Here is a 12,190-nt window from a genome sequence, read left to right on the forward strand (position 1 = left end):
CTCTGAGAAGCTTCTACGTGTTGATGATCATCCAATACCTCAATGTAAGAACATAACTGCATACTTCTATCAGGTGGAATAGGAGATTCAGCTTCAACTACAGCGCATGGAATCACAATCTTCACAGGATCATGTATCCTTTTCACTCTTTTGTGAAACCTAGCAGCTTCTTCTGCGCTGATATGTGGTCTAAGATGTTCGCAGGCAGAAAGGTGCGAGACCTCGGACTTGTACATCGTATCCTCAACATGTTCCAGCTCAACTAGGCACCTCGGCGGTTCGTCCATGAATGGGCATCGATCGATATCAGGTGGGTGGTGTCGATCGGTATCTGTTAGGCGTTTTCGATCGATGTCGGGTGGGCGGTGTCGATCGATACTTGCCTTTGGTGAAGTTTCCAGATCTTTCCCCGAAGTGTGCTGATCGTCGTCAAGCTTCTTCACTAAGTTATGATCCAAATCTTCATGTTGTGCTCCATCCAATTCTTTCAAGCAATCCTCTAGCTCTGAGAAATCTTCCATGGTGATCTCTCTGTCTACATCTAGGGCAAGATAGCTGCTTGATATACCGGTGCTCTCTAGTGTCAATTCTTCAATGTCCTGAGGACAATTCGAACCTCCAGGGATTTCAAGAGGTGTCGATCGACAGCAAAAGTCTATGTTGATCGATGCTGAGATGGTGTTGTCGATCGTTTCTGAGGTCATACCGTCGGATCGGCGTTGAGGTCTTGTTGTTGATCGACGTTGAGGTCGTACCGTCGGTCGACGTTGAGGTCGTACCGCCTGTCGACGTTGAGGTCGTACCGTCGGTCGACGTTGAAGTCGTATTGTCGGTCGATGTTGAGGTCGTGCCATCGATCGACGTTGAGGTTGTGGTGTCGATCGATGTTGAGCTCGTGTCACTAATATCGGCTTCTTCAACTCCGCTCGGCTCTCCAGATCCATGCTGTTCATCATCCTCTACCATATACCCAGCATAGATATCATCTCAATCTCTAAATTTGCTGCTGCTTCATAGATAAATTTGTTCAAGAAGGCGCTTGTAGTGTCCTCCAAACAGGTTAGAGATCCTGGATGCAGCTGTGTGAACTAGCGGAATGCATCTCCAGAGAGAGAATAAGGGAAGATCTTACAGAGTATGTGGTCTACATATATTTCATTCTGCTCACTCCTTGAACCTAGATCTTCAAGTTCTTGGATGTGGTTTCTGCGATCTTCACGAAGAAGACCCTGGAAGGGGTCTTGACCCTAGAAGGGGTCTTAACCCTGGAAGGGGTCTTAACATCCCGTTCTCGTCAGCTTTAAGTATGAGCACTTCAATCTTCTATGTCGCCCTGCAATAGAATAGATATAAAAACTAAAGGAGTTCCAGGAGGACTCTGAAGGAGTTCCTCCTTTCTCTCCTAACCTAGAACAATAATAAAAGAAACGGTAAAGAATGCATAGCCGTCAACAATGGCTTAGAAAACACTAAATAGGGTTTTAGGTCGTCCAAGGGTATTCTAGTAATTTATGGTTGCTTCTGGGCTTCAGCCGGTCATAAAATATGCTCAACCCATATGATGCTATTTGGGCTTTAAAAAATCTGATGCTATTTGTTTTTTATGTCACTATTTGGGGTTGAGCAAAAAACTCGAATTCGAAGAATCGAACCGATCCCAATCCGAATAAGTAGTACAAATCCGAACCGAAATTGATTATATATCCAAATTATTCAAAATTTTGGTATTTCAAGAACTGAAACCTAATCCGATCCGAACCGGAGTATTTTGGGTATCCAAAATAGATTTATATACTTATATATATTAATTATTTTTAGATTTAATGTATATAAAAACATCAGAATATACGTGATATTTTTAAGTTCGTTTAGATACTTGAAAATATATACAAATAATCGAACGTATATCTAAAATAGTTAAAATATACTCAGAACTCCAAAAATACTTAAATAATTATTAATTCTCTATCCAAATATTTAAACCAAACCAATTTAAATTGGTTATCCAAATCCGAACCGAATCCTAAAAAATCTGAACCGAACACGAAATCCCAAACAAACCCGAAAACGAACATGAACGCCCACCCCTAATCACTATTATATATCCTATATGTGTCATCATAGGTTATAAATATATGTTATCATATAATTAATCGTATTTTATATGTACCATCAAATAAGTTTTCATATAATTAATAATATTTTATACGTACAATGCCGCCATCAATTAAGTATTTCTTATAATTAGCTTTCCAATGCCGCCAGTTTGAGGTCAATCAGCACCCTGTAGCAGAAGTTATGTTCGTTTTACTGAAGAGTGGTCAGTCTGCCTCGCGAGAGGAAGCTGTCGAGGAGATGAAGGACTGTCGATCGATGTTGCACCCTTGGAGTCGATCGACGGTGATTCCAGAATATGGGCTGAGCATATTTATGGCCGACTGAAGCCCAGAAGCAACCACAAATTACCAGAATACTTTTGGACGACCTAAAACCCTATTTATGTGTTTTCTAAGCCATTGTTGACGGCTAGGCTTTATTTTATTCATTGTTCTTAGTCAGGAGAGAAAGGAGGAAATCCTTCAGATTTCTCCTGGAAGTCCTTTGGTTTATTTATTGCTTTTATCTATTATATTCGTCCATTCTTTCTATGATTTTCTGTGACAACTTCATGTCTGAATAGATCCACCTGTTAGGTTTAGGGGTCAAATAGGTTATGAGGGATTAGCCCCAACAATAGATTTCTAAGTTGTGATATTCATCATTAGGATTGTCATTAATTTCTGTCTCTAGATTAGCTACCTAGAACTTGCCCTAGGAATTGTAGACATAAGCGATAGCTTGCATCTCACCCTGAATCCATCTTAATTGAGCTAAGATTGCTAGAGTGGGCGAGAGCTGATCTAGGAAGCTTAGTGAGCATATTCAATCCGCGCATTAACGCTTGACCAAGGCGTCGATCGATATTTCAATCGAATAATCGGTCGACGTTTCATCAAGTATATCGATCGATATTCCTATAGAATAATCGATCGACATTGGTCAATAGACAAACCTAGAAAGCGAAAGCCTAATGGTTTGTTTATAAGTGTTGAGCTCTATAATATCATGCATGCAACTTGTTAGGCATCTGAAGGATTATAATCCTGATTACCTGAATAGAAACCCTAAGTCTAGCAACCATCCTTCCATCAAACCCCAATCAAATCAATCGAGCAATTACCTTGCTCATAAAACTTTCAACTTTACATTTAATCATTAAATCAACCTAGCTTAATCAATCAGATTAGATTTATTTGGTTCCTTAGCTCCATGTGGATTCGATCCCTAAGTACTACAACTCGGCCTCTTATTTGAGAGATTATAAATCACTCCTTAGGGTAATTTGAGTGATATCACATCTCAGCAATAAGAAGTGCTCGAAGCTTTGCAAATGGCTGTGATAAGCATCTGCTGCGCTCTCTAGACTTCCTGACACCATCTGAGAAGTGAGGGATCAATGATAACTGAGAGCCTCCCTTGGTCCTTTTCCTCTTCTTCCAATTCCTCCTTTTCTTTCCCCCAGACTTGTCTGATCGTGTGGTGGTTTCTCCATCAAAAAGATTTCCACACACATTTAACTCCTTCTGCTTTGATACGCGCCCAGTGTCGATTGATGGAGAAGTGGTAACGTCGATCGATGCCGGCTTGTTGATGTTGTTTGATATTGCATATGTGTTGTCTTTCGATGGTATCCGGTCGGTGTCGACCGATGCTGCTTCTGCTGGGCCCTTATCGACTTCATCTCTAAATCGCAACCCTCTTTGAGAAGCTTCTACGTGCTGATGATCATCCAATACCTCAATGTAAGAACTGAACTGCATACTTCTATCAGGTGGAATAGGAGATTCGGCTTCAACTACAGCGCATGGAATCATAATCTTCATAGGATCATGTATCCTTTTCACTCTTTTGTGAAACCTCACAGCTTCTTCTGTGCTGATATGTGGTCTATGATGTTCGCAGACAGCAAGGTGTGAGACCTCGGACTTGTACATCCTATCCTCAACATATTCCAGCTCAACTAGGCACCTCGGTGGTTCGTCCATGAATGGGCATCGATCGATATCAGGTGGGTGGTGTCGATCGGTATTTGTTAGGCGTTGTCGATCAATGTCGGGTGGGCGGTGTCGATCGATGATTGCCTTTGGTGAAGTTTCCAGATCTTTCCGCGAAGTGTGCTGATCGTCATCAAGCTGCTTCACTAAGTTCTGACCCAAATCTTCACGTTGTGCTCCATCCAGTACTTTCAAGCAATCCTATAGCTCTAAGAAATATTCCATGGTGATCTCTCTGTCTACATCTAGGGCAAGATAGCTGCTTGATATACCGGTGCTCTCTAGTGTCGAGTCTACAATGTCTTGAGGACAATTCGAACCTCCAGGGATTTCAAGAGGTGTCGATCGACAGCAAAAGTCTATGTTGATCGATGCTGAGATGGTGTTGTCGATCGTTTTTGAGGTCATACCGTTGATCGACGTTGAGGTCTTGCTGTTGGTCGACGTTGAGGTCGTACCGTCGTTCGATGTTGAGGTCGTACCGTCGGTCAACGTTGAGGTCGTACCGTCGGTCGACGTTGAAGTTGTACTGTCGGTCGATGTTGGGGTCGTGCCGTCGATCGACATTAAGGTCGTGGTGTCGATCAATGCTGAGCTCGTGTCACTAATATCGGCTTCTTCAACTCTTCTCGGCTCTCCAGATCCATATTGTTCATCATCCTCTACCATATACCCCAGCATAGATCTCATCTCAATCTCTAAATTAGTTGCTGCTTCATAGATAATTTGTTGAAGAAGGCGCTTGTAATGTCCTCCCAGCAGGTTAGAGATCCTGGATGCAGCTGTCTGAACTAGCGGAATGCATCTCTAGAGAGGGAATAAGGGAAGATCTTACAGAGTATGTGGTCTACAGATATTTCATTCTGCTCACTCCTTGAAACTAGATCCTCAAGCTCTTCGATGTGGTTTCTGATATCTTCACGAATAATACCCTGGAAGGGATTTATTTCATACCTACCCAATCATACCATTCTCGGCTCAGATCAAAATCATTCATCTGAGCAACAACAATCACATCAGGGATCACAGCACCCGGAGCATTAATCAACTGTCATGCACTATTTCGAGTGCTGCCTTCTTCGTCTCTTAACATCCCATTCTCGTCATCTTTAAGTATGAGCAGTTTAATCTTCTTTGTCGCCCCACAAGTGGTGTCATTTTTCACCGATAAACAGTCTCATCATGAACAGTGTCGATCGACGAGGGATGAACAGGGTCGATCGACGGGGGATGAACAGGGTCGATCGACAGGGGATGAACAGTACCTAGATGAACAGTGTCGATTGACAGAGGATGAACAGTGTCGATCGACGCGGGATGAACAGTGTCGATCGACGCGGGATGAACAGTGTCGATTGAGGTTAGTTTAACAGTGTCGATCAACGTTGGGTGAACAGTGTCGATCGACGCGGGATGAACAGTGTCAATCGATGCTTGGATTTCTACGCTACCAATCGCTGCTTGGAGGGTGTCGACTGCCCTCTTAGACTTATGGATCACGCGTTTCAAATCCAGTGGCTCTACTGGTAAGAGCCCTATTCCCTTGTTCTTTTTGGTACTCATATGCATGTACCTGAAACACAAAAAAAAAAAAAATTATCAGTTTTTTTTTTGAACAGTACTGAAACCTATACTAAATCTAACTAGACAAGGGCTAATGACGATCAAAGCTCCCCGGCAATGGCGCCAAATTTGATATCACTCAAATTACCCTAAGGAGTAATTTATACTCTCTCATATAAGAGGTCGAGTTGTAGCACTTAGGGATCGAATTCACAGGGAGCTAGGGAACACAAAAGATCTAGTGGTTATATGATTAAGCTAGGCTAATAGATTATAGAGTAGAAAATTTCAGGGGCGAACAAGGTTATGTAACCGAGAGTTGTTTGGTGGAAGGATGGTTGCTAGAGCAAGATATTAAAGAGCTCAACAATTAAGAACAAATTGATTGGCTCTCGCTTTCTAGATTCGTCTATTGACTTTATCTAATGATCTCAACTATCATTTGTCGATAAATTAGAAAGTGTCGATCGATGATTCTTGAGGAATATTGATCGATACACCTTTCACGACGTCGATCGATTATTCTATTGGAATATCGATCGACACGCTTCTAGTAAGCTTTGCGTGCTGGTTGATAAAGTACTCACTAGCGTTCCTAGATCAGTTATCACTTGTTTCTAGCAATCCTTGTTCAATGAGGATCTATTCAGAGAAAAAACCAAGCTATCACTTGTGCCAAATGATTCTAAGATCAGGGTTCTAGTTCGCGACTGTAGAACACATGCAGAAAGAACATCCTTTTGATGAATATCACAACCTAGCAATTTTATATTTGGGGCTAATCTCTCATAACCTATTTGAACCCTAAACATAACAGGTGGATCTATTCAAGCATGAAAATTGTCACATAAATCATAGATGAATATATATAAAACTGCATTCTTTACGCTTTCTTTTATTCTTTTTCTAGGTTAGGAGAGAAAGGAGGAACTCTTTTGGTTTTTATATCTATTCTATAGCAGTTTTATATCTTTTTTTTATCAAAAAAAAAAGAATAGATATAAAACTGCAATATAATAGATATAAAAACCAAAGGAGTTCCAGGAGGACTCCGAAGGAGTTCCTTCTTTCTCTCCTAATCTAGAAAAAGAATAAAAAAAAGCGTAAAGAATGCGTAGCCGTCAACAATGGCTTAGAAAACACATAAATAGGGTTTTAGGTCGTCCAAGGGTATTCTGGTAATTTGTGGTTGCTTTTTGGCTTCAGTCGGTCATAAAATATGCTCCGCCCATATTCTGGCATCACCGTCGATCGATGGCAAGGGTGCATGTTTGGGTCAAAATCGGTCACAACGGAGTCAATGTCTGAAATTCCCTGGAAAATATTTCTCACAATAAAAATTTTGTATAATTTTTATTCAAAAGGTTATACGACGAATCGACAAGAAGCAAACATTGTTGGGGTAAAAAACGGTAATCTCGAAATAAACGTCCAAAAATTGTGTTTCTGTACGAAAGTTTACTCGACACACTCTCGAGAGAAATGGATCACGGGTACAAACATGCAGTCCAACTCGTTCGTTCGGACCTTTTCTGGTGTAGAACTGCACAGACGCGTCATATGTTTAGCTATGGATGAAGACCTTCCCATGCTTTTATTGAGTACAAGATAGAGCTTTGAGTTAGCTTTCCAATGCCACTGGTCTGAGGTCAATCAACATCTTGTAGCATAAGTTATGCCCGTTTTACTGAAGGGTGGACAGAGCACACCGTCCAGCACGGCAGATGGCCGAGCTGGATCGACCAAACAACCAGCTCGGCCATCCGCGGAGCTGAACCAGTCCAGCTGGGCGGATGGCCGAGCTGGATCGACCAAGCGACCAGCTAGGCGGATGGTCGTGCTGGATCGACAGCGGATGGCCGAGCTGGACCAGTCAGTTCGGCGGATGGCCGAGCTGGATCGACAACACGACAAGCTCGGCGGATGGCCGAGCTGGATCGAACACGCGACCAGCTCGGCGAATGGCTGAGCTGGATCAAACACGCGACCAACTAGGCCATCCGCCGAGCTGGACCAGTCCAGTTCAGCGGATGGCCGAGTTGGACCGAACACGCGACCAGCTCGGCCATCCTCCAAGCTGGAACGATCGTGCTGTCTTCATCCCGTCCTCGCAGCTTCCCCCTTCGGGATTAGAACGAACCTGCTCTTGTTTCATCTCGATCGGAGTTACCGTTGGAACTTTACGATTTAAAAACCGCAAGAACTCGTTCTCTCGAATAACATTTGGATTGATCGTATAAAATGGCAACGGTTAGTTGAACACCTCGAATTGCCTACGTTGTACGAGGAATTTGAATGTTCTTCGGAATCGACGTCGTTTTGAAAGTGCTCTTTTTATAAAATCGTAAAAACGCCTAAGTCGGAAAACGGCCTAAAAGGGCCCAGAACGCGGCTAAGAGCCCACTTACGATTTTATGCCAAATCAAGTCCAATCGTTATGACGGTTTATCTTTTGTTATGCAGGAGAAGATAAATGTCAAGTTCGGAGCATAAATGTGAAGTTTTCAAAGATAAACACGATGATCGAAGGAAAATGGAATATTTCCGCGAAGTGATAAACTCAACCAAGGGCAGAAAGGGAAAGAGCAAACCGCCTCTAAGAGGATTATATAAGGACACCGATGTTGAAAAGTGTGGGAACCGAAATTCGCACTGTCGATTTACGTTTAAATTAGGAAACCAGGAAAACCCTAATTTCCCAGAGGTCCCGGATCTCTGCGAGAGCCAACGGCAAGTGACCAAATATATGCGAAAATCATGAAAAGATAACAAACGAGTTTAGAGAAACAGTAGATCTTATTTCGAGTCCGCGTGAGAGCATTGCGAGAGCCAACGGCAAGTGACCAAATATATGCGAAAATCATGAAAAGATAACAAACGAGTTTAGAGAAACAGTAGATCTTATTTCGAGTCCGCGTGAGAGCATTGCGAGAGCCAACGGCAAGTGACCAAATATATGCGAAAATCATGAAAAGATAACAAACGAGTTTAGAGAAACAGTAGATCTTATTTCGAGTCCGCGTGAGAGCATTGCGAGAGCCAACGGCAAGTGACCAAATATATGCGAAAATCATGAAAAGATAACAAACGAGTTTAGAGAAACAGTAGATCTTATTTCGAGTCCGCGTGAGAGCATTGCGAGAGCCAACGGCAAGTGACCAAATATATGCGAAAATCATGAAAAGATAACAAACGAGTTTAGAGAAAACAGTTGATCTTATTTCGAGTCCGCGTGAGAGCGTTGCGATCATTACAAGAGATCATAAAAGCTTTGGCCGCAAAGGCTGTCAGCGAGTTACCTAGTTCTAGCGGCCTAAAAGCTAAAACCTAGTTGACTCGCAGCTTGATAACAAAAGACGAAGAAAATATAGAAAAGGTTTTTGATTGATTTCGGACAGAACCTTATGAAAGGCTGCCTACGTACCCCTTTCGAGGATCAAGCCAAACGTAGTTCAAGAGTGAACCAAGAGATCGAACTGCTTGTGCACGTTTGTCTGGTAATCGGGTGCCAGTCATGGAAACAGAGCATGTCGAGAATAATGCCTCAGAGTTTCTAAGTGTCGAGAGTTCTGAGTCTAAAAAGTTTCTAACCACGGTTTACGTGCTGCTGGTTAAGAAATCGTAAAGTGGGCTTCGAGTCATGCCTTAGGTCCTTTTGGGCCGTCTTTCGACTTGAAGCGTTTATTACGACTTCTTTCGATAAAAATGAACTTTCCGCGGTTTTTATCGTAAAGTTTGATTGATGACTTCGTATGGGCTCCATAATCGTCTATGCCTTTTTTCATTAAGTGGGCGTGAAATTACGAGAATGCCCTTGGAAGGTGGAAAAAAAATTTTAAAAAAAAAAAAGAAAAAGAAAATTCGAATTTGGGGGGGATTTCGGTCTGGGTTTGGTGTGGGTTTCGGTCTGGGTTTCATTAATTAAATTCAATTGAAACCGAATCAATCCAATTGGAATTCTGGAAAAAGAAAATTTAAAATTAAAAGAAAATAAAATACTCAAATCTCGCAGCTCGAGGAGGAAAGCTCCTCTCCTCTACAGCTCCCACCCGAGAAGATCGTTATTGTCTCTGGTTCGCAGCTTCCTCACAGCAACTCTGTTGTCGACGTCGATAGCTACTCCGGTGACGCCGTCGGACCGCAACGTTTCCACCGGCTAGCATTCTTTCGGATAGGTAGTAATGCAGGTTAGTTATTCTCTCCTTAGCGAGCTGCAAGATAGAAATTTGATTTAGGGTTTGTAATTGAAAGTGTTGAAAAAACATTGATTCTGGGATGATTTGGTTCATTTATATATGAAATTGTTATGCATTGGGGTGCGTGAATTGTCTTAATTGTGAGTAGCTTTGCACGGAGATCTCTCCGATCAATCAATCGTACATACATTTGAGTTCTTGTTTATGCATTGAGCATTACTTTGTATAACTAGGTATAACAAGTAGAACTGATAATTGTTGTAGAGTAGGTAAAACTTGGTAAAACTGTTGACAAGTCTGTAGAACTAAGAACTACGGGTATAACTAAAACTTTTTTATCTTGTTCTTGCAGGATAAAATGATGAAATATGTGAGCGCTATTTCAAATTCAAAGGGGATATCTCTTGTGTAACCTTGAAGACAACAATGGAGGATATAAGTTTGGCAATGCTAGAAGAAAAGTTGTATAAAAACCTTGCGTTGGATGAAAGTAAGGTAAAACTGGCATTGAAGTGCATGCCGATGGTGTATGGATCTGAAGAACAGCAAATTATTCGTAATGATGATGATCTGTTTGGTTTCCTAACAACCGTTGATAAAGACAACCGTAGATATCTTTTGTTAGTGGAGGAGACGAGTAGATCAGATCAGTTAGAGAAGGTGTCGAGAGTGGTCATAAGTTCGTTTGGTATGAACTACGAAGTGTTGCATGGAAATGATGATGTTTATGATGAAATCGGACCGAAGGTCATAACTCTGTATGTAGAAAATGGTCAGGCAAATAAAAAAAAGGATCCGATAGATGCAGAGAATGATTTTATGGATACGGACACCGCAACGGAGACAGACACTGCAGCAGAGACAGACACTGCAGCAGAGACAGACACCACAGCTGAAACGGACACAGCAGCTGAAACGGACACAGCAGCTGAGACGGACACCGCGGCAGAGACGAACACCGCATGTGAGACGGGTATGGCTGCAGATAAGTATGTTGAGCAGCCACATATAAAAAAGGTAGTCATGTTATAGAGGCTTGGGAAGAAGGTTTGGGTCTATATAAGCTTCAGGAGTTTCCAAGTAAGAAAGCACTTCAAGAGGTGGTCGATAGAGCTGCATTTGGTGAATGCTTTCGTTATGTTATCAAAAAGTCGGACCGGAGACGATTGGTGTTAAAACGTTGTGAAGCAATCTCTAAGTGGAGTTTACGAGCTGCAAAGATTTCAGAGACTGAAATTTTTTCAGTTAGGAGGTACACGGGTGTGCATACATGCGCTCGTTCTAATCAAAGTAAAAGCAGCAACATCAAGAGGAAAGGCTCAGCAGAATTAGTTGCAACTTTTATGAATGAGGAATATCCTGGAAAACTAAGTACTCCTGTTCCGAAAGATATCATGGATCTTATAAAGTTAAAACTTGGTGTAACAATATCCTACTCCACAGACTTGAGAGGGAAAAATCTAGCTATTTTTGAGTTGCGTGGTGGTTCGGAAGAGAGCTACAATATGCTATATAGCTACTTGTATATGTTAGAGCATGTCAATCCGGGAACAAAAACAGGGGTGAAGTTGGATGAGGCAAATAAGTTCAAGTCCCTCTTCGTAGCTCTGGGAGCTTGTATTGAAGGGTTTGCAGCCATGAGGAAGGTGATAGTTGTCGATGCCACATTTCTGAACAATGGATATGGTGGTGTACTAGTATTTGTTAAAGCTCAAGATCCTAATTGTCACCATTATCCGCTTGCGTTTGGTGTACTCGACGGTGAGAATAATGCTAGTTGGACATGGTTTTTCGAGATGCTCAAAACTGCTATACCAGACTCTTCTGAATTAGTATTTATGAGTGATAGAAACCAGAGCCTAATCGCGGCTGTAGCTAATGTGTTTCCACAATCTCACCATGGCCATTGTATATGGCATTTGTCTCAGAATGTGAGAGGGCATACTTGTAACAAAACAAAATTCGTAGTCGCATGGAGATTTATGGAGTTGGCTAGGTGTTACACGGTGGCTGAGTTCGAGTCTGCTTACGCATCTTTTAAGGTGAGATTTCCTCCAGCGTACAAGTATTTGGAGGAGCATACGGATAAACGCACATGACCTCGGGTTTATTTCCCAGGTGTGAGATACAACTTGGACACTAGCAACAGTGTGGAGTCAATAAACAGCGTCTTTAGGGACGCCAGGAGGTATGCTTTAATACCATTGTTGGATACAATCATCAAAAAGTTCTCAGACTGGTTCAATGAACATCGGAAGGACTCTGTGGCTGGGGCGATTGTTACCAAACTGGTTCCTCTTGTCGAGATTCACTTGCATAACCTATGGAGCACAGCTG

General features: G+C 42.1%; 1 protein-coding gene across 1 annotated transcript; it reads left to right on the plus strand.

The window, feature by feature from the left end:
* The first annotated feature begins 10,279 nt into the window (after positions 1-10,279).
* Positions 10,280-11,952, plus strand: LOC106330630 (protein FAR1-RELATED SEQUENCE 8-like). Its single transcript, XM_013769069.1, has 2 exons — positions 10,280-10,826; positions 10,871-11,952. Exons 1-2 carry the CDS (start codon positions 10,280-10,282, stop codon positions 11,950-11,952), a joined length of 1,629 nt encoding a protein of 542 aa, XP_013624523.1.
* Positions 11,953-12,190: the final 238 nt, after the last annotated feature.

Source organism: Brassica oleracea, chromosome C3, assembly GCF_000695525.1.
Source record: "Brassica oleracea var. oleracea cultivar TO1000 chromosome C3, BOL, whole genome shotgun sequence".
Taxonomy (NCBI): domain Eukaryota; kingdom Viridiplantae; phylum Streptophyta; class Magnoliopsida; order Brassicales; family Brassicaceae; genus Brassica; species Brassica oleracea.

Excerpts from the sequence above, each read along its gene's own strand:
- LOC106330630 (XM_013769069.1), top strand. The coding sequence starts at position 10,280 with ATGGAGGATATAAGTTTGGCAATGCTAGAAGAAAAGTTGTATAAAAAC. Across the intron at positions 10,827-10,870 it reads GAACACCGCATGTGAGACGG|GTAGTCATGTTATAGAGGCT; the intron begins GTATGGCTGCAG and ends CATATAAAAAAG.